Genomic DNA, 27,664 nt, shown 5'->3' with positions numbered 1-27,664 from the left:
GATCTTGGCTACAGGAAATTTCTTATTAGTATTTCAAGTCCTTTGCCGTTCCTTTGACAATCACAATGTTATCGGCAAACCTTAAAGCTTTTATTTCTTCTCTTTGGATTTTAATTTATTTTGCAAATTTCCCACCAGATTCCTTTACTGCTCACTCTATCCACATACTGAATAAAGTGAGGAACCGACTACAACCCTGTCTCTCAGTGCCAGCAGCCAGATCGCTATTCAAGCTAGCTCGGTCGGCATTCAGAACGCACCCGTAATCCCAGTTTCCCAGAAGATACGGCGCGGCTATCGATTGGCAGCTAAGCCAGCGCGTCAGACCAATTTACTGGATTTTCCGTTGTAACTGACGAGGGGCGAGTAACAGTTCAGCTACTCCCATCAGCCAGTTTGCAGAGAGTCTTCTGCGAGTACACTCAACAGTACCAGAGTAATTTCAGCTACTCCATAGTCTGCAATAAAGTCATCATTCCAATACGTCATGTAAACTGAATGATGCAAACCGCAACATATCTGGTTTAAAGCACTGTTTAACAATCCTCCTACAAAGCATACTTGTCGCTTCCGATAAACGTCAGTATAATTCCATGCGCAAGCAAAAAAATTTCATTTGCACGCAAAACTGGGCAAGAATTTATTGCATTCATTCACACATACCCGCAAGAGGAGGATTTATTAAGTGTGTCCGGCATCAAAAAGTGAAATCTGAAGCAAATGCGTAATCAAGGTGACTGGACTATGCGTCATATGTAACCAAGATTTAACTGAAATGTTGCATAAATTTAAGTTAAGAGTCAAAGGCATTCCAGTCAGTAAAAATGAGTTTCAAGTCTCGTACATGCAACCTCTATAATTATGTATAAGTTGAAGTAGCCTTGCCGGCCGAAGTGGCCGTGCGGTTAAAGGCGCTGCAGTCTGGAACCGCAAGACCGCTACGGTCGCAGGTTCGAATCCTGCCTCGGGCATGGATGTTTGTGGTGTCCTTAGGTTAATTAGGTTTAACTAGTTCTAAGTTCTAGGGGACTAATGACCTCAGCAGTTGAGTCCCATAGTGCTCAGAGCCATTTGAACCATTTTGAAGTAGCCTTCTAGCCGCGCGGGATTAGCCGAACGGTCTAGGCGCTGCAGTCATGGACTGTGCGGCTGGTCCCGGCGGAGTTTTGAGTCCTCCCTCGGGCATGTGTGTGTGTGTTTGTCCTTAGGATAATTTAGGTGAAGTAGTGTGTAAGCTTAGAGACTGATGGCCTTAGAAGTTAAGTCCCATAAGATTTCACACACACACACACATACACACACACACACACACACACACACACACAAACAGCCTCCTAGAGTCCGTTTTTATGTGCAGGTTAATCTCAGGAACTTTTGTCGCGATTGTTATCTGGTATTCACAAACAGATGCACTGATTCACAAGAAAGGTTTTTGTCTATAATTTACACTAATTTCGTACAAATTGTCTGAATTACGATGAATTAAAGTTAACTTGTCAACATGATGCTACTGCCACCTACCAAACAGCAGTCGCTTGAGTTATCAGAAAGCTTGAACTAGTTCACATCTGGAGTGTGGTCTAATACACTCCTGGAAATTGAAATAAGAACACCGTGAATTCATTGTCCCAGGAAGGGGAAACTTTATTGACACATTCCTGGGGTCAGATACATCACATGATCACACTGACAGACCCACAGGCACATAGACACAGGCAACAGAGCATGCACAATGTCGGCACTAGTACAGTGTATATCCACCTTTCGCAGCAATGCAGGCTGCTATTCTCCCATGGAGACGATCGTAGAGATGCTGGATGTAGTCCTGTGGAACGGCTTGCCATGCCATTTCCACCTGGCGCCTCAGTTGGACCAGCGTTCGTGCTGGACGTGCAGACCGCGTGAGACGACGCTTCATCCAGTCCCAAACATGCTCAATGGGGGACAGATCCGGAGATCTTGCTGGCCAGGGTAGTTGACTTACACCTTCTAGAGCACGTTGGGTGGCACGGGATACATGCGGACGTGCATTGTCCTGTTGGAACAGCAAGTTCCCTTGCCGGTCTAGGAATGGTAGAACGATGGGTTCGATGACGGTTTGGATGTACCGTGCACTATTCAGTGTCCCCTCGACGATCACCAGTGGTGTACGGCCAGTGTAGGAGATCGCTCCCCACACCATGATGCCGGGTGTTGGCCCTGTGTGCCTCGGTCGTATGCAGTCCTGATTGTGGCGCTCACCTGCACGGCGCCAAACACGCATACGACCATCATTGGCACCAAGGCAGAAGCGACTCTCATCGCTGAAGACGACACGTCTCCATTCGTCCCTCCATTCACGCCTGTCGCGACACCACCTGAGGCGGGCTGCACGATGTTGGGGCGTGAGCGGAAGACGGCCTAACGGTGTGCGGGACCGTAGCCCAGCTTCATGGAGACGGTTGCGAATGGTCCTCGCCGATACCCCAGGAGCAACAGTGTCCCTAATTTGCTGGGAAGTGGCGGTGCGGTCCCCTACGGCACTGCGTAGGATCCTACGGTCTTGGCGTGCATCCGTGCGTCGCTGCGGTCCGGTCCCAGGTCGACGGGCACGTGCACCTTCCGCCGACCACTGGCGACAACATCGATGTACTGTGGAGACCTCACGCCCCACGTGTTGAGCAATTCGGCGGTACGTCCACCCGGCCTCCCGCATGCCCACTATACGCCCTCGCTCAAAGTCCGTCAACTGCACATACGGTTCACGTCCACGCTGTCGCGGCATGCTACCAGTGTTAAAGACTGCGATGGAGCTCCGTATGCCACGGCAAACTGGCTGACACTGACGGCGGCGGTGCACAAATGCTGCGCAGCTAGCGCCATTCGACGGCCAACACCGCGGTTCCTGGTGTGTCCGCTGTGCCGTGCGTGTGATCATTGCTTGTACAGCCCTCTCGCAGTGTCCGGAGCAAGTATGGTGGGTCTGACACACCGGTGTCAATGTGTTCTTTTTTCCATTTCCAGGAGTGTAGATCCGCTCGGGAACTGGCTGTCGTGCTGTCGTCACGTTCGTACCGCCATAATTGACATTCCACTAATGAGACGGCTGTGTCTGTAATCTCCACTGGCGAGAAAGAGATTTAGGCCTTTTAAAGGTCATAGAGACATGAGCACGATCCTTTTGAATGGAATTCAGAAATTTCTTGTGGATGAATACATACGATTTCGAAATACTTCTACAGATGTTTGAGAGACGCATTTCGAAATATGACGACAATTTCAGATGCCAATTTTTGCTTCCCTCAAATCGCCAGTCGCAATTCGCACTCATAATTCACTGTTTGCAATGAGTTGCTCAACTCTGAAGTATTGTAATAAATATGAAAACACAACCACCTCAACATAAAGCTGTGATGTGAGACGCATTGCGTACTAAGCTTCACACGAAGAGTGCTGTAACACGAGCTAAACATGTACATCATGCGTGTTTTTCCTTATTTTTTCTTTTATTTGTGCCACTTCAGCCAGCCTTCGATACATAGTGACTCAAACACACATACACACACACACACACACACACATACACACAGAAACACACACACGCACATACCTACATACCTACGACTCGCAAACAATGCTTACATTGGTTGTAAACAATTATTTATCTCGCGTTGTGTTACCATCACTGCCATGAGATGTGACTCCAAATGCCAATTCAGTATGGAACACATAACATTCATACCTCCAGATAACTCAGCAGTCTGCTTACATCGTGTAAGTTACATGAAAGTGATGATATTCAATAACATAATATTATTCTCCGATTGTCATTTGTAGCCCACAACCAAACTACGCCACACCACGAGGTGGCGCAGTGGTTAGACACTGGACTCGCATTCGGGAGGACGACGGTTCAATCCCGCGTCCGGCCATCCTGATTTAGGTTTTCCGTGATTTCCCTAAATCGCTCCAGGCAAATGCCGGGATGGTTCCTTTCAAAGGGCACGGCCGACTTCCTTCCACGTCCTCCTCCAACCCGATGAGACCGATGACCTCGCTGTCTGGTCTCCTTCCCCAAAACAACCAACCAAATAACGCCACGTCAGTCAAGTCGTCTGGGCGTCGATACTTAATGGTACCCGTGCCAAACCGGGTCGTGTCGCTAGTAATTTGTAGACGAAAATCTGGAGATAACTGTAATTATAGCAAATAGAGCATCAGCACCCAGACAGCCCTTAGCATACACGAAAAGTATTCGTTCTCCAAAACCCCCACTGAAACATGGCTCACTTCGCTGCCGCGTCTGAGCCTTGACAATAATACCACAACCTCCAACAAAGGTATGAAGCTCCGTACGGCCACCCAACAAGATTTATTTCCACACCACGACCCTTAACATCACCATGTGCAAACTGATTTTTTCCGTGATATTATTGCGATTGTAACGTCTAGCGTTCTCTGTTGTTGTTGTTCTTGTTATGGTCTTCAGTCCTGAGACTGGTTTGATGCAGCTCTCCATGCTACTCTATCCTGTGCAAGCTTTTTCATCTCCCAGTACCTACTGCAACCTACATCCTTCTGAATCTGCTTAGTGTATTCATCTCTTGGTCTCCCTCTACGATTTTTACCCTCCACGCTGCCCTCCAATACTAAATTGGTGATCCCTTGATGCCTCAGAACATGTCCTACCAACCGATCCCTTCTTCTGGTCAAGTTGTGCCACAAACTTCTCTTCTCCCCAATCCTATTCAATACTTCCTCATTAGTTATGTGATCTACCCATCTAATCTTCAGCATTCTTCTGTAGCACCACATTTCAAAAGCTTCTATTCTCTTCTTGTCCAAACTATTTATCGTCCATGTTTCACTTCCATACATGGCTACACTCTATACAAATACTTTCAGAAATGACTTCCTGACACTTAAATCAATACTGGATGTTAACAAATTTCTCTTCTTCAGAAACGCTTTCCTTGCCATTGCCAGCCTACATTTTATATCCTCTCTACTTCGACCATCATCAGTTATTTTGCTCCCCAAATACCAAAACCCCTTTACTACTTTAAGTGTCTCATTTCCTAATCTAATACCCCCAGCATCACCCGACTTAATTCGACTACATTCCATTATCCTCGTTTTGCTTTTGTTGATTTTCATCTTATATCCTCCTTTCAAGACACTATCCATTCCATTCAACTGCTCTTCCAAGTCCTTTGCTGTCTCTGACAGAATTACTATGTCATCGGCGAACCTCGAAGTTTTTATTTCTTCTCCATGAATTTTAATACCTACTCCGAATTTTTCTTTTGTTTCCTTTACTGCTTGCTCAATATACAGATTGAATAACATCGGGGAGAGGCTACAACCATGTCTCACTCCCTTCCCAACCACTGCTTCCCTTTCATGCCCCTCAACTCTTATAAATTATAAATAGCCTTTCGCTCCCTATATTTTACCCCTGCCACCTTCAGAATTTGAAAGAGAGTATTCCACTCAACATTGTCAAAAGCTTTCTCTAAGTCTACAAATGCTAGAAATGTAGGTTTGTCTTTCCTTAATCTAGCTTCTAAGATAAGTCGTAGGGTCAGTATTGCCTCACGTGCTCCAATATTTGTACGGAATCCAAACTGATCTTCCCCTAGGTCGGCTTCTACTAGTTCTTCCATTCGTCTGTAGCGTTCTCTATCCGAACGAATATGCGACGAAAATGAGTTTACAAACAGATTGAGTTCTCATGTTTGCTATCAGTCTATGTAATACCTGGATCAATTTTATTTTAACTTGGTACAAATATACGACTCGCAATAAAATACTCTGAGTTCAGCACACCGTTAGGGATGGGGGTGAGACTTGGGAGGGAAGTACCGGGTGGTGGATATATGAAGTAGTTAAAGTGCGGCAACTCTCGGAAGTGGAGTGTGGGCCGTAATTTCTGTATGGTAGTTAAACTTCATAGATATGCTAACACATCGTGTGGAACCGATTTACGCTGGAAAAATTTAGTTACAATTTTGGACACCAGGTGCAAATCTGGCGCTGTACAGAATCTCGTCGACGTTTGCGGTGCTCGTATTGAACAAGCTGTTTGTAAGTGGTAGTTTTGTAAGGCCTGCACAGTATTATTATTGATGGAAGTGGCCAGACAAACAGCATTGGCAGCTTGAACCCTTCCAATTTCTGCCAGTCAAGAAGTAAGGAGTCCAGTAGCCAAGTGATTTACGAACAGCAAGTATAGTGCAGACATTTTAACATGGTCGATTTTAAATGGAGTTGTAGGATGTGGGTGAAGTAAGTGTCGCTAGAGAGGGGAGAGGTGCATAGGAAACATGTTTCGTAACAAGTTTATACCCTCAATGTGGATCATTAGCTTTATTTTTTACGAGAAGAAGTTGTAAGTAGCACTCGTGGTGGACTAACAATTGCTTCATCATTCCATAAAGAAGGTTCTTAGGAATAAGCAGTACCAAATGTCTTATTGACTCGTTAGTTCGTGGTTTAATAAAACACTTACAACCGAGCGAGGTGATGCAGTGGTTAGCACACTGAAGTCGCATTCGAGAGGACGACGGTTCAATCCCGCGCCCGGCCATCCTGATTTAGGTTTTCCGTGATTTCCCTAAATAGCTTCAGGCAAATGCCGGGATGCTTCCTTTGAAAGAGCACGGCCGACTTCCTTCCCCGTCTTTCCCTAATCCGATGAGACCAATGACCTCGCTGTTTGGTCTCTTCCCCCAAACAACCCCCCCCCCCCCCCCCCAAAACACTTACGAGAACTAAATATCAATTAACTTTCATCACTTTAAGAATAAAAGCGTTCAAAGGAAATTCTTCTTCATTCTAAAGTTTAGTTAGGAGCTAATTTTAAAGATTGGGGATTGGGGAGATGGTGAACGACTAGCTGATATCTGATTTATTTCATGGGTGATGCTCTCAGAAACGTTGGGAGCCACTGATTTAGTGGCAAATAAACTGCAAATCGTTTTACGCTGGAAATAAATTTCATTCCTACAAAACTGCTCATGATAGCTAACTTTCAAATGGATTGATGTTACTACAGAAAATTGTAAAGCACTATATTCGTTAAAGAAGTAATAGTTGGCTGTATCTGTGCGTCCCAGAGTTGTACTGGGTTGTTATAGTTAAAATCAACATCTTGCCTTTCTCACTTGTTTGACCTTTTCTGGCCGTGTCCCTCTCCTAATCCACTAAAAATGAAAACATTTCTGTACGTCATTCTTGCTATCGTAGTGTCACATATCCACCTGGTGGCCAAAATAGGAACTAATTTTTTCCATCATACATCGGTTCTGCATTAAGGCATTATAATATCTACCAAGTTTCTCTGCCGTACAATAATTATAGTCCACACTGGATCTCTGTGAATACCTGCACTTTAACAACCCAGTACAACTCTGGAACGCATAGATACAGACAACTGTTACTTCTTTAACGAAAGTAGTGATTTACAATTTTCTGTAGTAACATCAATCGATTTGAAAGCTAGCTATCACGAGCAGTTTTGTAGGAATGAAATTTCTTTCTAGCGTAAAATCACGATTTGCAGTTTATTTGCGACTAAATCAGTGGCTCTCAACACTTCTGAGACTATTACCCCTGGAATTAATCAGATATCAGCTAGTCGTCCACCCTTACCCCCTCCCCAATCTTTAAAATTAGCACCTAACTAAACTTTAGAATGAAGAAGAATATCTTTTGAACGCTTTTATTCTTAAAATAATGAAAGTTAATTGATACTTAGTTCTTGTAAGCGTTTTTTTAAACCATGAACTAACGAGTCAATAAGACATTCGGTACTGCTTATTCCTAAGAACCTTCTTTATGGAATGATGAAGCAATTGTCAGTGCACCGGGAGTGCTACCTACAACTCCTCACTAAAAATAAAACTAATGATCCACATTGAGGGTAGACACTTGTTACGAAACATGTTTCCTCTGCACATCTCCCCTCTCTAGCGAGACTTACTTCACCCACTCCCTGCACCTCCATTTAAAATCGACCTTGTTAAAATCTCTGCACTACACTTACCGTTCGTAAATCACTTGGCTGTTGGACTCCAAACGTCTTAACTGGAGGAAATTGAAAGACTTCAAGCTGCCAATGCATTTTGTCTGACGACTTTCCTCAATAATAAAACTGTGCAGGCTTTACAGTAGTGCAGCAGCCTTTACATGGTGATCGTCATATTATGCTGTCAATTAGTTTGTTTATTATGTAAGTCTGCAGGCTTTCGTAGCCGCTGTCACTAAAGTTAAAAATCTTCTGGGTTGTTAGGTCGCGTCATATTTCCTCTAAAATAATATAAAATAAAATACTCCCACTTCTCCAGCACAAACGCGGGAAAACTCCCCTTTATAAGAGAACGTCACACTGGTCTCTGACAGTGTTCTAGCAATAGTGGACACCGGAAGATCCTGAAGAAGATCCCAGCAGAGGGGTCGAAACGTCGATTATTCTAGAAGAAATATGGCCTAACAACCCAGAAGATTTTAACTTTAGTTTGTTTATTGTTGCAAAGAGAATAATGAAGAAATTTATGGTCTATTGTGGGAACTACCCACAGTTCTGAGAGTGTATTTTCATGAGATATCTAAACATATGTGTCGACGGCCTTGCCGCAGTGGTAACTCCTATTCCGGTCAGATGACCGAAGTTAAGCGCTGTTGGTAAGCAGGGTGCACTCACCCCTCCTGAGGTCAACTGAGGAGCTACTTGACTGACAAGTAGCGGCTCCGGTCACAAAAACTGACAAAGACCTGGAGAGTGGTGTGCTGACCACATGCCCCTCCATATTCGCATCCAGTGACGCCTAACTATGAGGGCAACATGGCGGTCGGTCGGTGGCGTTGGGCCTTCCACAGTCTGTTCGGACGGAGTTTAGTTATAGTTTTTATTAAAGCACATGTGATAGAAGTGTCTCAGTTTTTCGGTCGTAAATGCATGGTAGGAAGTGCATGTGTGCAGTGGGTTGACTATGTGAGGAAGCTGTTCGTACATTCATTTACAAGCTGTAACGTCCCTCACATTTTCTCACATGTTAATACCTGTATTTGAAATAAAAAATATGATTGTTGGTAAGTTACGTAATTAGCATTACAATCTTACGAAATAATGATGCTTATGTTTTTACCCGTCAGAAAATTTCATGCCGCCCGGATGGGTAAGAACCCCCGATTGGAGACCGCTGCTCTGAATCAGTTTGTGCTGCTCAGGCGCCGTATCGTGTCGCGAGAGAAGTAGTAGGAACAATAACAACCGAATACTGTCCTGTGCGTTATTGGTACTTATTTTTCCAGAGCGAGATCTTCTTGTTATCTTAAGATATCGCTCTTAACTTTTCCAGTAAATGACAGAGCCATTTATTAACCACTGCGGAGTCGAATTGAGATCGCCATGCTTCTCCCATGTGCAACTTCACTTTGCTTACTCAAGTGTAGGTACACTCAAGGATTTATTAAATTCTTGCAACTTTTGAGTATGTAACAGCATAAAATTACGTTTTATGTGCAACTTCTTCGCTGAACTATTTATTTATTTACCCGCAGTGACACATGTTATACGACGATTTGTCATCATCAGGTGTACCTGTGAAGATGGCATAATGGGTATAATGTTGCTCCTAACGTCTATGCTAGTCTTTATCTACATGTGGCACCACTTGCTTACGTCCTAGCTTGTAATGATATGGTCCACATGGCCTCATGGAGTGTAAATGTCGGTTGTCTTTTTGTTATGATACGATCATGTTATGTATATGTTTACCTTTTATTTGCTTGATCTTGTAAAGCTATTTTTTAACAGCTTTTCTGACAGCTTCGGCTCCAGTGATGCTATGCGTTTGCAACTGAGTCTCTGTTTCACGGAAAAATTGAACGTAACCATTGACTTCCCGCGAAATTTGCTGCATGCTGGTGCTGGGAATATCCCGATGTTATGAACTTCAGCGAATAGACTTTACCAGAATTCCAGCAACATTAGCATGCACTATGATGATGTTTTTCGCACAACGACTAACACGAGGACGGTTCGAGCGATTAATGTTCACAACCGAGCGAGTTTCCTCAAATGTAGCAATTAGTTCCACCGCAGTCGCCTTGTTCAGTGCATTACGTTGACCAAATATTCCACGGAGTTTGCGAACATTCATCATATTTGTAATAAGTGTTCATAATGACAACACGCTACTGCGTCGTGAAGCAAGCGCTCCATTACCAAACAGAAAGAAAACAGACGAAAACGTGCAACGTTTAGTGCTGCCAACATACTAGAACAGAAGCGACGAGTATTTCAAAACTTGCATTCCCTATGGGACACCCTTTATGACCAAGTTTTGTGTTAAAAATTAATATCACAACCAATCTGTCAAATATTTTACTTTATAATTTACATAAAGTATTTCTGTTCTTTATAAATACTTAAGTAAACAGCAGTTGTTAGTATACTATTTGTGTCTCATTTCTTTCCTTATCTAATACAACAATGGGAATAACAAATAACTGGGAAATTCCAAGCAACCAGCTCGTATTATCATAAATGAACTGCAGATCATAATATATAACCATGATTCAACTGGAACGTTCCCTTTACTATACAACCTTAATAAAGCATGGCTAATATTTTATAGTGTTGCAAGTTTAATAAACACTACACATTTGCGGAAAAATCATTTCACAGTGAAAACCTAACACTAAATTGTCGCACCTGCACCACGGACTTAATTGTTACCTTCTGAATGGGCAATGTACCGTAGCGCTGCCAATACTGAGTCTAGGTCTGCACTTGCAAATGATTTCATCAATACGAAACCGCTACAATAACACAAATACCATTGGTACCACCACCACAACCACCACCACAAGTGCGACCCTCACCACCAGCCACGTACAACCGTCAGCAACAAACCTGGTTTGCCGGCTCCGGAGAAGCCAGGTATTTCGCAGCAGTTGGTTCCCGTCACGGACTCACTGCTTGTGGAAGGAACAGCACCTGCGAAAGGAAAAGCGACAAGCGACGGCGTGAGCACGTGTAGCATTGCGTAGGTCACTGGAATATCCACCACCAAAGTCTTACATGTCTATGGCGGACTGCGCTCTGCAGAAACAAACAGTCGTAGGGCAGTGTTGTTGAAGGGGCCCGGAGGGTAGACTTACCACATAATGGAAAAATTTTTCATTCCTCCGTGCCCAATGGCCCATTCACCAGAGGAGTATCACAGTCGCGTTTGAAGATTAGGTGACTGTTTGGTTTTATGAACAGTGTGATATCATGTTTCTTATGTATGATGACAAGAGAAGGGAGAGGGTCGAACCCGCCGTCGGCATTTAGCCTCTTGATGAGCACCAAGGGGTCGCCAGGCTTGAATCTCCATCCGATGGACGGATCATCATGAACAGTGTCACTACCCGCATTCATGAAACTCTGCGGATAGGTTCAGAATTTAACTCAGGACTTTGGAGAAAAGTTTGGTATTCAACATCTGTACGCTGGTCACTCTCCTCCCTTTGCCGACCTATGAGTTGCGGCGAAAATTGTACGACCAAGGGGGTTAGAACCAGGTACCTCCCCGTCGAGCGCCACCACACAGTCATACGTTACCGCTCTTGATTATTTTCTTAACTTTTTTTACGTTTACCGTAAGAAACGCCTCAATCGGCTTAAACTTGTAGCTCATAACAATATTTTCCTCGCGGAAGCTTGTTACCTCCCCACAGATAAAAAATATATTAACCTCCAAACAGTAAAAAATATATTAACCTCCCAACAGTAAAAATATAAGTCGTCGTCGTCGTCGGCTGATACTCGTATCCGAGTTTTCATTTCTCTCCTGAGATTTCCTTTGTCACGGTTCAGGTGTGGAAGTGTCGTTGATGGCTTAGCAATCCAATCCTAGCGTGGAACAGGCGGCCACAGACATTACAGCTGATGGAAGGTGGAGGACGTGGCTGAGCCTGGAGGAGTTTACGTCTCTGGCGTTTGTCATTCTCCATTCTTCGACGTTCGAGCTCAAAGTTTTGAAGAGCATTTGAGGTAACTGAGCGCCAGCGACTTCGGTCTTCTGCTATTGTGGACCAGTTACTCGGATCGATGTTCAAGTTTTTCAGATTTTTCTTGTACTGATCCTTATAACGTTTGAGAGGGGCACCTCGTGGCCTTTTACCTGTGCTCACTTCGCTGTACAGCATTTGGCGTGGAAGTCTGTCATTTTTCATCCGCTGAACATGTCCGACCCATCTGAGTTGATGCCCAATGATAAGAGCTTCCATGCTATGCATTTTTGCTTTCTCTAGAACAGGCGTGTTGGATATGAAGTCATCCCATTTCAGGTTCATGATATATCTTAGCTTCTGTTGGTTGAAGCGTTCTAGTTTCTTCAGATCGTAGCGATATAACGTCCAGGTTTCGCAACCATATAGCAGGGTGGAAATGACTACAGCTTTGTACACCATCAGTTTGGTGTACAGTGTTAGGTCTTTATTCAGGAAGACACGCTTTGTAAGACGACCAAATGCTACATGTGCAGCACGTAATCTACTCTCCACATCTTTTCCAGATGAGCAGTTGGATGACAGTATAAGTACATAAATCACAATCAGCGTAACCTCCCGATAAATGAGTTCCGTAACATACTAATAATACAATGTGACTGACCTCTAAATAAAATTGTGGCTCACTCATAATCTTTCAATAATTGACTGTGAATTTAAACTGGTAAATTTTGGACGTCAGCAGCGCTGCGTCATGGCCCTGAAAGATAATTCTGAATAAAAAATGAAAATTCTTGCCTCAATAAGATCGCTTGATAACTCGTATATATCTGCTCCTATAAGAATTTTTTTCTGGCGCAGCTCAGTGCAATGCTGGCCAATAGATTTGTCATGTATAAAAAGAAATAACTGATTTTTCTTTACAATAATCGGGATGACCATGGATTGGAGAAATAAGTAAATTCTTTAAATTGAGATGAATGATTGTCAAAAGTTAATTTTTATGAGAAAGATTATTATTAACAGATTTTTTTTAAAAAATTACATGGGACTTGATATAACAATACTACATATGCGCTAGGCTGCTTTGACCTTATACTACAACGCTCAAGCTCCGCCATCGCTCCTCACGACCGGCCCAGCCAACTCCATACACCAGACTGCTAGCAACAACTTACTGCTACAGCTACACAGTTCCTACTGTAGTCAACGCTGCTCTCTGGTCTGAGATTCTCTTATAGCTTACATATCGCAGGCAGCGCGTGAGCAGTCCATCGAAATTACATCTGCTCGAGTGCGCTAGCAACAAATTCCTTAATCATGGACCTCTTACAAGCTGCCTTGAGGTGTCTCCCAGACTTCTTAAGTAACACGACATGGCAGAAGATGAGCTTCTTCATGAAAAACAGAAATAACTTCCTCATATAAATGAACAGAATAACCTCTTCGTTGAAAGAAAAATAAATAAATCTCCTCTCGCAAAATTGAACTTAAGCTTGGGAAGAAAAGACGTTACGACAAGTTACTCTGTAAGACAACAGAAAAGAACCAATAGCTGCTCCTCTTGAACAAACAACTATTAGCTTGGTGCATAAGCTCGTAGCTTTACCCTATAAGTTTATAAATACAACAGATACACGTTAACAGAGACTTTAGCCAGTTCAAATGGTTCTGACCACTATGGGACTTAACATCTGAGGTCACCAGCCCCCTAGAACTTAGAACTACTTAAATCTAACTAATCTAAGGACATCACAAACATCCATGCCCGAGGCAGGATTCGAACCTGCGACCGTAGTTGTCGCGCGGTGCCAAATTGAAGGGCCTAGAATCGCTCGGCCCCACGGCCGGCGGACTTAAGTCATCAATAACATATTCTCCTTCACTACTTACAACGCACTGTAGAAATCATGTGGTTTTGAGGCGAAGAACTCGCCGTGCCATGTTTGAAGCGTATTTTCATCCGGAAGGGAAGTTCCTTGAAGCTCAAAAAAATTGTTCAAATGGCTCTGAGCACTATGGGACTTAACATCTATGGTCATCAGTCCCCTAGAACTTAGAACTACTTAAACCTAACTAACCTAAGGACAGCACACAACACCCAGCCATCACGAGGCAGAGAAAATCCCTGACCCCGCCGGGAATCGAACCCGGGAACCCGGGCGTGGGAAGCGAGAACGCTACCGCACGACCACGAGATCGGGCTCCTTGAAGCTCGTTCGATAGAGACCGGAAAAGGTGAAAATCTGACGGCGAAAGATCAGATGAATAAAGTGCGGAATGACTTTAAAACCAACCTGCCGTTTAGTGCTTTTTGTCAGTCCAGCAGAATACGGGCAGCGTTATCGTGGGGTAGCATAACTGCACGCAGTCTTCATAGTCGTTTTTCTTGGAATGCGTCTGCTAGACGTATTAGTTGTTGACAAAAATGTCGCTAGTGATGTTTACAGCTCGGGGAAGCAGTTCGTAGTACATCACAGTGTCGATGTTCCTCCAGATGCATAACATCTTTTGAGGATGCGCGTACGTCTTTGTATGCTTGTTGCTGCTTCGTTCAGGCTCAACAATTCCTTTCTTTTCCTTATGTTAGTTCAAAGACACCGTTTCTCGTCATCAGTAACGTTACAGGATAGGAATTGTCAGTGTCGTTCTCGAGACAACTGATGATAAGGAGCAGAGATGCACTTATGACCTCCCGCTGACTTTTGTGATTTTTATTTAGAACATGCGGTACCCATACAGCCGATTTTTGAACCTCCCCCCACTGCAAAAAAGTCGCATGATGGTGGAATGATCACAGTTCATCACATTTTCCTGTTCTTGAGTGCACAGACACAGATAGTTGTGGACCAATGCGTTTAAAGAGCTTCATCAAACACCGAAGTTCTTCGTGAATGTGGAGAGCGATTAATGTGAAAACGATCTTCCTTAAACCGAGGAAACGATTTTTTGCCGTCCTCTGTCCAAGGGTATTATCCTCATACAAGGCACAAATCTTTCTGGCTGCATCCGCTGCCGCCGCCACCCCTCTACTGAACTCAAGTTGGAAATGTTCCAGTTTCTCCACTTGGCGCTCCATTTTCTAGCGTCCACAGCTCCACTCACTTTCTCCAAATGACAACATCACGTTATGTTAACTCAAACAGTAACAGTGACCTACAAATAAAAAATGGCAATAGATAAATAAACCCATAGCAACGGAATACCAATGGGCAAAACAAAAATACCAACGTGCAAGACGAAAACGCTAAGAACGTATGCACCAATCTAATAAAACAGCTTGGAAAGAAAAAAAAAATACAGCGCAAAGCCTCTTTGAGAAATGGTGCAACTTTTCCTGAGACAAAACACTAACACTCTGCTCAGAGACAGAGGAAACAATCTTGTATAAGAACTTTGTCCGACTTTACTAAGAAAGATTTACAAAAAATTGCAGGAAAATTCTTCATATTTTTGCTGTAACTTGTTTTTCAATAACCGGTGTTGCTGAAATAAATAGTTTCTAACGACCGTAGTTTGTAGCGTTAAAGTCGAGAGGACGTAAGAGACAAAGTGAGCGTCGTACAAACATAGGTGTTCTGTTTTGCACCCGGATAGAAGTGGTCGGAATATATTTTCTAGTAGTATTCCTGAAGGTGTCTTGCTGATAATATGAATCAATCTTTTACGAACTCACGACCACGTTTTCTTTTGATCAGCGTACACGAAACGACGTGCTACGGTATCTTGTAGAGCACACTTGGTGCAATACTGGTCCCGTGCCATTCCAATCCGAAACAGTTCCTCTCGCGTCGTTAGCTTGCCACTAACAACGTCATAGCAGACGTAGGCAGAAAAGCCTGATATATATTACTCCACACAAGCATCGAGTTCGTTCTGGGATGGACGATTTGTCATGGATGTGTGGGAGGTGATTCGAAGAATCTTCTATTTAATATTGACCTGGATAGCCATAAGCATATCAGTGTCACATTGCCTGACATATTGCCGGACTGAGGTTTCGGAGGTGGATGCTTAGTGAAATGTCGCGAGTTCAGCGCGCTTTCCTGTTGCCAATAGTTCGACCGTACTAGCTGTGCTCTGCCAATTACTTCAGTTTAGCGCTATTGAATTTTCCCCAGCGCATACACTGCCCAGCTAAAAGCACGTAACTCGCTAATATGCCGTCCTGTCAGTGTCACTACCGCATCATTCAGTTGACTCGCTTGCGCGTGGCTAGTCTGACGTTGGAGCGCCTGCGGGTAGTTCTCTGGTAAGAGCAGACAGGCGGCCTCAACTGTAGCTGCATGCAAGCTTTGTCTATCTGCACAGAGGTTGGTTTGTTTCAAACAGTTACGGCAGGTGACTGAAACGGATACCGGATGTAGTGCCAATAACCATGACGTGTACAGCCGCCAGATTGCGTGTCGTGCAACATCAATAACAACCGAAATACGGAACGCGGTATAATACGGGCTGACAGAAGCGTCATAAAGATAGCACCGCCAGTGGAACACCAAATGGCCCACCCACATATCTGTCGCTTAACGCTTCTGACTTGTGCCCGGGCTATAGGGAGGCGAGTAGTAAAGGCTATTCCAAGCGCAGATCCCTCCTTATCATACTGCGCCCTCATAACGAAGATGGTTCACAGACTTCTGAATTTTCCCTTGTCCATATAAAAGTTGATGGTACATATCCTCGACGTGTTTAGATGCAAATACATGTGATAAATATCGTAGCCCTCTTGTGTCACTATCAGAATTACTCATACACAGGCTTTGGCGTCTTTTTTGAAAGATTCGAGAAAAAATATGGTGGCATGTATAAAGTACGTTGATAAAGCTGCCCTGCCGATATACTGTCCAGACAGGCAGCAGCGTACACACATGTTTAGAGAGCACATAAACGTATTTCATCTTAACTATTTTCGCAAATCAGAAATATCTAAGTGAATGTACAAACAACTCTGGCCATGGAGAAAAATGAAATATTTTTCACGCAAGAAACAATTGCAAGAAATTTGATCTCGTGAAGAACAGTAAATTTATCTGAACTTCTTAAAAGCACCTGACAACATGTCTAGCGATAAAACAGAATTTAATGGCCACAGCATGTTCACCAATTTTACTGATACATTTTGGAGCTCCAGAAAAAACGATTAATGTTATTTCAAAATGAAATCTTGTTGTAAGAGGCTAAAGAAAACACGCGACTTACTCGTACGGAATCGAGAGTGAATAAAATCTTTGCAACAGTTTTCTTCAGGTGTCAGCCGTTACCGGAAAACTTTGTTTTGACTGCCAGTGTTGTGCGCGTGCATAAGCACAAAAATGTCGCCATAAATATTCGCAGACTTCGCTCTACATATTCGTAGTAGGACGATATTTTTCTTTCATAGATTCGAAAGAAATCGAAGTAGTTTCGTTTTTGTGAGTAGCATATCACGTGGCGAGGATTCATTAGGATTTTCAAGTGGTTTGCCAACTATGGCTTCGTTAATTTCAAGTGCGCTTGCGTAGTGTTGAGTACTTAGGTACAATTGTCCTTGAATCGGAAAATATTGGAGTGAGAGAATACGCTGATATCGTATTGTAAGTACGTCTCATCAAGAAGAAATAAAAGAAAATTTATTAGCAATGGATGCGTGAGTAATGAAGAAAGACGACACGAATATCAGAGACACCACGCTGAAATGCTACATATTTAAGTTTCTAGTACATAGCATTTCTTTATTTTTCATTTAGGCTACAAATACAAGTAGTAGGGAACCAGCAACACTGCACAAAATGCTGCATTGCTAAAGCGGACAAACTTATACGGAGCTTGGTATATTATTGCGATGTGTTATATGAATAATCTCCAGATTCTGAGCTGAGGTTAGACTCGCGTAGCGACGTTTTTTAATCAGTAAGTAGACGAAGGAAGAAAAGAAGGAAGATTAGAGCTTAACGTCCCGCCGATGTCGAGATCATTAGAGACGGAAAACAAGCTCTGAACGCTTTAGGGATGGAGAAGTGAATCGATCGTGGCCTTTCAAAGGAATCATCTTGGCATTTGCCTGGAGCACTGTCGGGAAATCAAACCCTAAAGATAAGTGGAAGGACGCGGATCTGAACCGTCGTCCTACAGAATGCGAGTCCAGTGTGCTAATCACAGGACCACCTCTCTCGGTCACTAACTAACCCATTTCTTCCCAGCGGTGCGTACAGGCAGCCCGAAGTCAAACTTCTCAAAATGCAGTCAAAAAGAACTTACTACGCTTAAGCGCACTTATAGCGAAAAAATGCTTGTTTTCTGAGTAGTATCGGCGCTGAAAAACCTAACAGAACAGATTACTGCACTTTATAACCCACTTACCAATCGCCAGCAACATGCCTGTGTTTATACAGAGACGTGTACCTTTTGCAATGCGAAAACGAACTGCTAGAGGTTGTATAGGCACCCTGCGGCAGGCGAAGGCACGTTTTCCGCCTTCCCTTCTGCGAACTACCTTGCGCGCGCGCACACACACACACACACACACACACATACACGTTTACTGCAGCAGAATGAAAGTACCGGGTGGTCATAATTAAACTGCGGCTACTCACGTAGGTCCAGTGTTGGCTGTAGCGGTTCTAGACGCTTCAGACCGGAGCCGCGCTGCTGCTACTGTCGCAGGTTCGAATCCTGCCCCGGGCATGGCTGTGTGTGATGTCCTTGGGTTAGTTGGGTTTAAGTAGTTCTAAGTCTAGGGGACTGATTACCTCAGATGTTAAGTCCCATAGTGCTTAGAGCCATTTGAATTTGTTGGCTGTAATTACCGTAGCCAGCGAATCTTGGCACATACTCTAGTCCGTTAATGTGGAACTGATTTATGCTGAGACAAAAATTAGTTCCAGTTTTGGTCATTAGGTGCAAATCTGGCAGTGTACAATCTGGCGCTCATTTTGAACAAATTATGTACATGGTGTTTAATAATAAAATCAACAATATGACTACTCACTTGTCTGGCCTTGGCTATCTGCGTCCCGCTCCTAATCCATTACGTTTGGAAACATTTTTATACGTCTTCCTTTCATTCACAGTGCCAGATTTGCAAGTAGTGGACGAAATTAGAACTAAATTTTTTCCAACTCAATATGTTCCACATAAAGGATTAAAATACGTGCATCTACCACGCTTCGCTGGCATATGTAATCAGAGTCCACATTGGACCTCTGTGAGTAGCTGCACTTTAGTTATAACAACCAGCTGCATCAACAAGGGCCGATCTGGGAGAACTTGAGAGATGTATATATATTTTTTTTAATTTTCCATGTAATAGACTATGGTAGAGTTAAAAGGTTGCGTTAACTCAAGAAGTTGATGTGGGAAAGAATGCCGGCGGTAACATCGCTTTCAAGAAGGAAAGAATGTTGCGAAGGGCACAGTAACAAGCGGTCGTCCTTCGATCTTGAAGGCGACTACTCGCGTCGTCTTCGTTGGACAAAGCGTTCGCATAGCTCTCCACTATAATGAAGAGTATGGCAGTAATTGTTTTGGTTGTGATTCAAGACGTAGAAGTGTCGGTATGTACTTACATAGGCTGGTTCAAAAGGTTGCGCACAAATTGAAGTAGCTGATGGAAGAGTAGAAATACAACAGCTTTGGAACAGGAACTCCCGTATGGTCTTGGAATAATCCTGAACCAGTGAAAGGTTTGAAATGTCAGGAACCACATGGACAATCAACGTACACGTGCTTAAAATTCAGCAAATGGTTCTGAGCAATATGGGACTTAACAGCTGAGATCATCAGTCCCCTACAACTTAGAACTACTAACCTAAGGACATCATACACATCCATGCCCGAGGCAGGATTCGAACCTACGACCGTAGCAGTCGCGCGGTTCCGGATTGAAGCGCCCACAACCGCTCGGCCACCGCGGCCGGCTAAAATTCAGCAAAGATTATGCACTGTTTACTCAGTATTGTTGCACATCATAGTGTTCAGAATGGTCATCACCACATTCAAAACATGCACGTCTTCATAGAAAAGTCTGGCACAGTCTACAAACTACACAAGGTATGGTGTCAACATCCGTCGCTGCATCCAAAGCTTTCTCTAACTCAGGATTACTTCCAAGACCACAAGTTTCTGTACCAGTGTTGTTGCATCTCGCCTGCTGTATCAGATCCTTCAGTTTGTGCGGAACCTTCTGAATCACCCTGCAGAGCGCACAAGTCGTGAAGAGTAGGTAGCAACAATATTATCACCCCTGTCGGTAGCCGCGCGGCCACAGATGTTTCTCTGCTCAGGGAGTGGGTGTTGTGTTGTCCTTACGTTTGTACCGTCATAACTGATATTGCACTACTGAGCTGGCTGTATGGCCACGTCCAGAAAGACAATAAAATTTAAAAAAATATTGATTTTCTGTTCTGTTCCATTTCCGTATTGAGTGACGGAAGAATGACTGTCTACCTGCCTCTGAATGTAGCCTGATCTCCCTTATCTTACTCTCGTAAGCCCTACACAGGACTTACGATGCTGGCAGCAGAACTGTCTCACAACCTTCTTCGAATACTTGTTCTCTGAATTTAAAAACATTGTTTCGCGAAAACCACGTCCCAAGTCTTCCACAGATTCCCAGTTCAGTACAACGAGTACGTGTGATGTATATCATGCTACTCCGAAGCTAGCAGCACCTCTCAGTTCATTCGACGCCTGCTGCCATGCCTGCATGGTAAGGACTCTGAGTATTGGAGCATTGCTCTAGAACTGGGCACACTAGCATCTTGTGTGTCGTTTCCTTTACTTTACAAATCTCTTACGAGCTTTTCCTGGCACCAGGGCTTACCTTATAATATTTTAGGTGCCGGAAAGCTCCTCTTGAACCACACAACCCTTCCCCTTCAAGTTTTCAGTTTTTACAGAGTAATACTTTGAAACTCAGATTCGTATAACATACACTCCTGGAAATTGAAAAAAGAACACATTGACATCGGTGAGTCAGACCCACCATACTTGCTCCGGACACTGCGAGAGGGCTGTACAAGCAATGATCACACGCACGGCACAGCGGACACACCAGGAACCGCGGTGTTGGCCGTCGAATGGCGCTAGCTGCGCAGCATTTGTGCACCGCCGCCTTCAGTGTCAGCCAGTTTGCCGTGGCATACGGAGTTCCATCGCAGTCTTTAACACTGGTAGCATGCCGCGACAGCGTGGACGTGAACCGTATGTGCAGTTGACGGACTTTGAGCGAGGGCGTATAGTGGGCATGCGGGAGGCCGGGTGGACGTACCGCCGAATTGCTTAACACGTGGGGCGTGAGGTCTCCACAGTACATCGATGTTGTCGCCAGTGGTCGGCGGAAGGTGCACGTGCCCGTCGACCTGGGACCGGACCGCAGCGACGCACGGATGCACGCCAAGACCGTAGGATCCTACGCAGTGCCGTAGGGGACCGCACCGCCACTTCCCAGCAAATTAGGGACACTGTTGCTCCTGGGGTATCGGCGAGGACCATTCGCAACCGTCTCCATGAAGCTGGGCTACGGTCCCGCACACCGTTAGGCCGTCTTCCGCTCACGCCCCAACATCGTGCAGCCCGCCTCCAGTGGTGTCGCGACAGGCGTGAATGGAGGGACGAATGGAGACGTGTCGTCTTCAGCGATGAGAGTCGCTTCTGCCTTGGTGCCAATGATGGTCGTATGCGTGTTTGGCGCCGTGCAGGTGAGCGCCACAATCAGGACTGCATACGACCGAGGCACACAGGGCCAACACCCGGCATCATGGTGTGGGGAGCGATCTCCTACACTGGCCGTACACCACTGGTGATCGTCGAGGGGACACTGAATAGTGCACGGTACATCCAAACCGTCATCGAACCCATCGTTCTACCATTCCTAGACCGGCAAGGGAACTTGCTGTTCCAACAGGACAATGCACGTCCGCATGTATCCCGTGCCACCCAACGTGCTCTAGAAGGTGTAAGTCAACTACCCTGGCCAGCAAGATCTCCGGATCTGTCCCCCATTGAGCATGTTTGGGACTGGATGAAGCGTCGTCTCACGCGGTCTGCACGTCCAGCACGAACGCTGGTCCAACTGAGGCGCCAGGTGGAAATGGCATGGCAAGCCGTTCCACAGGACTACATCCAGCATCTCTACGATCGTCTCCATGGGAGAATAGCAGCCTGCATTGCTGCGAAAGGTGGATATACACTGTACTAGTGCCGACATTGTGCATGCTCTGTTGCCTGTGTCTATGTGCCTGTGGTTCTGTCAGTGTGATCATGTGATGTATCTGACCCCAGGAATGTGTCAATAAAGTTTCCCCTTCCTGGGACAATGAATTCACGGTGTTCTTATTTCAATTTCCAGGAGTGAATTTTCTTATAATCTAAACAATAAAACTATAAGATTTAATATAATTAACAGGCGCTACCGTCTGTCGCCTTAGCAGTGTCAACTTGCTCCCTAGTTCTGCTCGATATATATCGTCATAAGTCGGTAGCTTTCGTGACTATAACATCATGTTTTCACTTACTGCCAGTAGCAACGTTCAAACAGTTGCATTGTTGCTGCTCGTGAATGAAACAACAGCATCTAGTATATTGTTCTTGGAAGAACTTTTAAGGCAAGCAGAGTCACTACGTCTAGGCTAGGACATTTTGAAAGACCATTCAATCCCTTTGACTTGCGATGGAGCTTCTGTCTGCATCCACAATATCAAATATCAGGGGGGCTTTAAGCGGACCTTATACATTAGCACCACAAGAAAGGTCCCATCGAGGGGTATGTAAGTGGTAAGAGCTACAACTGTGCGTGACAGTTGCAACAACCACCGGAGCGCACAACTGTTGTTCGTGTGCAGTGTTTCACCAGGCTTGGTAGGATATATAAAGAGCGTGGACAGCGACGGATGTTGACTTATCACTGTGAAGGACACGGAGATGCCGGTGCGTTCGTCCGAGAAACCGTTGTCGGCACCTCACGGAGTTTGAAAGCGGCCTTATTCTGGTTCTCCCCTTGGTCGGCTAGTCGAATCGTGCTATACCCAGATTTGTGGAGCATTCTGATATACTGTGTCCCGATGTTGGACTGCAGGGGAACGTGAAGGCACGCATCCTCTTCGTCAGGCTTCCTGTCGCTGGCGTCTGACTACCACAAGGGAGGATCGCCCGTATTGGGCAACAAGCTATCCGAGAACAAGTAATGGACTCCCTGTAACATCCTGTATCATCCCACATCTTTGGTCGGAAACTAGCAGCAGCCGGACTAGAGAATTACCGTCCCATGCGGAGGCCACTGTTAACACCCTGACACAAATGGCTGTGTATGGAGTGGTGCTGGGGCCGGGAAGCGTGGACTGCTGATGAATGCAGTCCCATTGTGTTCAGAGATGAATCTCGGTTCTGCTCTACCCCGCATGACCATCGTCAGCGAGTATGGTGGCAGCCTGGCGACAGGACCCATTCTTCCAGTGTTTTGGAGAGGCACAGCGGTGTTACTCCTGGCTTCATAAGGGGGGGGGGGGGGGGGGGGAGCCATCCGGTATGACTTCAGATCAGAGTCGGTAGCAAAATTTTTTTGTTTATTTATAGAACAATCACATGTATATGACAGTTTCGTCCATACAATGACCATCTTCAGATGCTAAAAGCGGCACACACTGAACACAGGTTCAGCACGGTAATACGGAACGCCGTGCTGGATCCCACCGGCCTCGTATCACTAGCTGTCGAGATGACAGGCAGGCGTCTTATCCGCATGGCTGTAACGGATCGTGCAGCCACGTCTCTATCCCTGAGTCAACAGATGGGGCCCTGAGTCAACAGATTGGGACGTCTGCAAGACAACAACCATCTGCACGAACAGTTCGACGACGTTTGCACAGCATGGACTATCAGCTCGGAGACTGTGGCTGCGGTTACCCTTGACGCTGCATCACAGACAGGAGCGCCTATGATGGTGTGTTCAACGACGAACCTGGGTGCACGAATGGCAAAACGTCATTTTTTTCGGATGAATCCAAGGTTCTGATGGTCGCATCCGTGTTTGGCGACATCGCGGTGAACGCACAAAAAAATGGCTCTGAGCACTATGGGACTCAACTGCTGAGGTCATTAGTCCCCTAGAACTTAGAACTAGTTAAACCTAACTAACCTAAGGACATCACAAACATCCATGCCCGAGGCAGGATTCGAACCTGCGACCGTAGCGGTCCTGCGGTTCCAGACTGCAGCGCCTTTAACCGCACGGCCACTTCGGCCGGCGTGAACGCACATCGGAAGCGTGTATTCGTCATAACCATACTGGCGTATCAACTGGCGCGATGGTATACGGTGCCGTTGGTTACACGTCTCGGTCACCTCTTGTTCGCATTGACGGCTCTTTGAACAGTGGGCGTTACATTTCAGATGTGTTACGACCCGTGGCGCCGGCCGGTGTGGCCGTGCGGTCTAGACGCTTCAGTCTGGAACCGCGTGACCGCTCCGGCCGCAGGTTCGAATCCTGCCTCGGGCATGGATGTGTGTGATGGGCTTAGGTTAGTTAGGTTTAAGTAGTTCTAAGTGCTAGGGGACTGATGACCACAGATTTTAAGTCCCACAGTGCTCAGAGCCATTTGATTTCCACCCGTGGCTCTAACCTTCATTCGATTCCTGCGAAACCCTACATTTCAGCAGGATAATGCACGACCGCATGTTTCAGGTCCTGTACGGGCCTTTCTGGATACAGAAAATGTTCGACTGCTGCTCTGGCCAGTACATTCTCCAGATATCTCACCAATTGAGGACGTCTGGTCAATGGTGGCCGAGCAACTGGCTCGTCACAATACACCACTCACTACTCTTGATTAACTGTGGTATCGTGTTGAAGCTGCATGGGCAGCTGTACCTGTACACGCCGTCCAAGCTCTGTTTGACTCAATGCCCAGGCGTATCAAAGCCGTTATTACGATCAGAGGTGGTTGTTCTGGGTACTGATTTCTCAGGATCTATGTACCCAAATTGCGTGAAAATGTAATCTCATGTCAGTTCTAGTATAATATATTTGTCCAACGAATACCCGTTTATCGTCTGCATTTCTTCTTGGTGTAGCAATTTTAATGGCCAGTAGTGTAGTTCATGCATATTGAGAATATTATAGGTTCCAGTAGGCTTCTTTGGGTCGCACTCGGTGTTACTTCAGTTCCCATTGAACATTTGCCGTCGAGCATAGCGTACTGAATTCTGTTTTTAACGAACCGCACGAGAAAGACAGGCAGCGGCACGTGCGTCAGAGCACGTGACACAGCCGGTCTTACACGAGTGCCAGCAGCCGCCTCCGGCGGGCAGCGAGTAGCTACACTGCCGGAAAAAATTAGTACACCTGGAAAGACACCGTCGATTTTGATCCTATGACGGCATATGCCGCCTGGGTTATAGCAGATGTACTGATGATGGTTTCAGCGTCGTGCGGCAACTGATAGCGTAGTGGTCATAGCTACTAGAGCGCCATCTGTGTCTACCCGTTAATAGCCAGAATGCTCATTGTGGTGCAGACGTGTGATGGAAGCAGGTAACCGTGCAACTGCATTGCAGAGTCTTCCAATGGAGTCTATCTACCTTCTCCGTAACGCTTTCGTGATTACTAAATGATACTGTAACGAAGCGCGCTGCTCTCCGTTGGATCTTCTCTATCTCTTCTATCAACCCTATCTGGTACGAATCCCACACCGGTGAGCAGTATTCAAGCAGTGGGCAGTCCAGGGCAGTATTCAAGCAGTCCAGGATAGCCGTATTGTAAGGACAGTAGTGGCAGATCATACACCTACCACAGCACAGGTAAGAGGGCTTTTGAGCCTAAACTTGCCAACACGAACTGTTGTGAACCAGTTATTAGCAGTGGGGCACGCAGACCTTCAGTCCGTCTTCCACTCAAGCCACAGGATCGACGTGCACACACGCCCGGGTTCGATTCCCGGCGGGGTCGGGGATTTTCTCTGCCTCGTGATGATTGGGTGTTGTGTGATGTCCTTAGGTTAGTTAGGTTTAAGTAGTTCTAAGCTCTAGGGGACTGATGACCATAGGTGTTAAGTCCCATAGTGCTCAGAGCCATTTTTTTTTCGACGTGCACAACTCGACTGGTGTAGTCAGAGGATCACTTCCAAGATGGTCTTCAGCGACGAATGCAAGTTGTAGTTATTTGCGCGTACGATGCGCACAACATAGACCTACAGAGCGCTATCTCGTAGAGTCCATTGTCCAAGAGACACTGACCCCATCAAGGGCCTTACAGTGTGGGATGCGATAAGCTACAACTCTCATTCACCCTCGGTATTTCTGGAGGGCTAACCAGCGCTCGGTACAAGCAGAATGTTGTTAGAGCCGTCTTTTGCCATTCTTGCAACAGGTAGGTGATGTATTGTTCCAACAGGATAATGCTCGCCCATACAAGTCGTGCAGCAACTTTACTGACCAGCATGATTTCAAGACTTGGCCCCAATCGAACACGTGTGGGATGTGATGGGACGAGAAATGATTCGTGCGACTCATCTACCAACAACTCGTACAGAACTACTGAACAGCTTGAGCGGACGTGGCCTAACGTATCCCAGGACAGTATTCGCCGTCTGTGCGATCGACTAGATGGCAGACTCACCGCCTGTATTGCGGTCCCTGAGGACACACCAAGTAACAATATAGGTGTTTCAGCGTGGGTCGCTACCTGGTACCTCACACCCGCTTGTGCTACTGATCTGTAAATGTAATCATTTCATGTAATCCATCAGCACTGTTGCAACAATATATCTAGACTGAATTGTAAACCGCTAAAAGAGTGTAGTAATTTTTCCGCCAGAATATTTCAGACTACGTTAATAAATCTTAACAGCCATTTAAATGCATGCAAGCTATCGATAGCACACCAAAACGTTAAGACATTCAGTGGGTTTATTTTCATTTACATATTGATTTCCCGTGGGGTCTACACGTAGGCGAGTTTTCGTGAAATATGACGGGTAGGGCGATTAGTGTGACGTCACTAGTTGGTTGCGGGGCCTGTATTTCTCGTGGACCCCAGTTTTTAAAAACTGATGAAGCAATCACTTATCTCTAAAGCTATTCCGTACGCCGGCCGCTGTGGCCGAGTGGTTCTACGCGCTTCAGGCCGGAACCGCGCTGCTGCTAAGGTCGCAGGTTCGAATTCTGCCTCGAGCATGGGTGTGTGTGATATCCTTAGGTTAGTTAGGTTTAAGTAGTTCTAAGTCTAGGGGGCTGATGACCTCAGATGTTAAGTCCCATAGTGCTCAGAGCAATTTTTTGCTATTCCACACGACAGTATGTTTGTCATTAAAGGATGATGTGGTACAGTGTCGAACCCACTTGACACATCTAGAGAATTACACGATCTACCAGTGTGCACGCATATACTGTTTGCAAGATGTGAATTAACAGAGTAAGCGGTATTCAACGCGAGTGGTTTTTCCTTAATATGTATTAATTCTTCGAAAGGAGCTTATTTTCCTTTTTGACCGCCATAACGTTTGAGATTGGAGTATAATCTACGATTCTTCTGCAGACAAGAATAGAGGGTGATATAAGCGAGGTTTTTTTATATCTTTTTGTCATCTGTGATAACACTGCACAAGGTACATTTCCTTTGTTGCCAGGATGTTTCAGCGGCACAATAGGGACAGTGCAGGGACAGAATCAGTACACAACACACGCCATGCGAGACATAGAGCGGTATGTC

The 27,664-nt window shown here is 45.3% G+C and overlaps 1 protein-coding gene across 5 annotated transcripts in view; it reads right to left on the bottom strand.

The window, feature by feature from the left end:
• LOC126482386 (peptidoglycan-recognition protein LA-like) overlaps positions 1-27,664 on the bottom strand; it is a 554,285-nt gene that overhangs the window by 216,276 nt on the left and 310,345 nt on the right. For 3 of the 5 annotated variants that reach the window (XM_050106487.1, XM_050106486.1, XM_050106489.1), the window contains exon 2: positions 10,901-10,984. The exons of the other annotated variants lie outside the window; for them this stretch is intronic. In XM_050106487.1, the coding sequence (XP_049962444.1) occupies positions 10,901-10,984 (84 nt within the window). The remainder of the gene's footprint in view (positions 1-10,900; positions 10,985-27,664) is intronic. 5 annotated transcript variants of the gene reach the window in all.

Source organism: Schistocerca serialis, chromosome 5 (assembly GCF_023864345.2).
Source record: "Schistocerca serialis cubense isolate TAMUIC-IGC-003099 chromosome 5, iqSchSeri2.2, whole genome shotgun sequence".
NCBI classification, from domain to species: domain Eukaryota; kingdom Metazoa; phylum Arthropoda; class Insecta; order Orthoptera; family Acrididae; genus Schistocerca; species Schistocerca serialis.
This window is presented reverse-complemented; position numbering and strand designations above follow the sequence as displayed.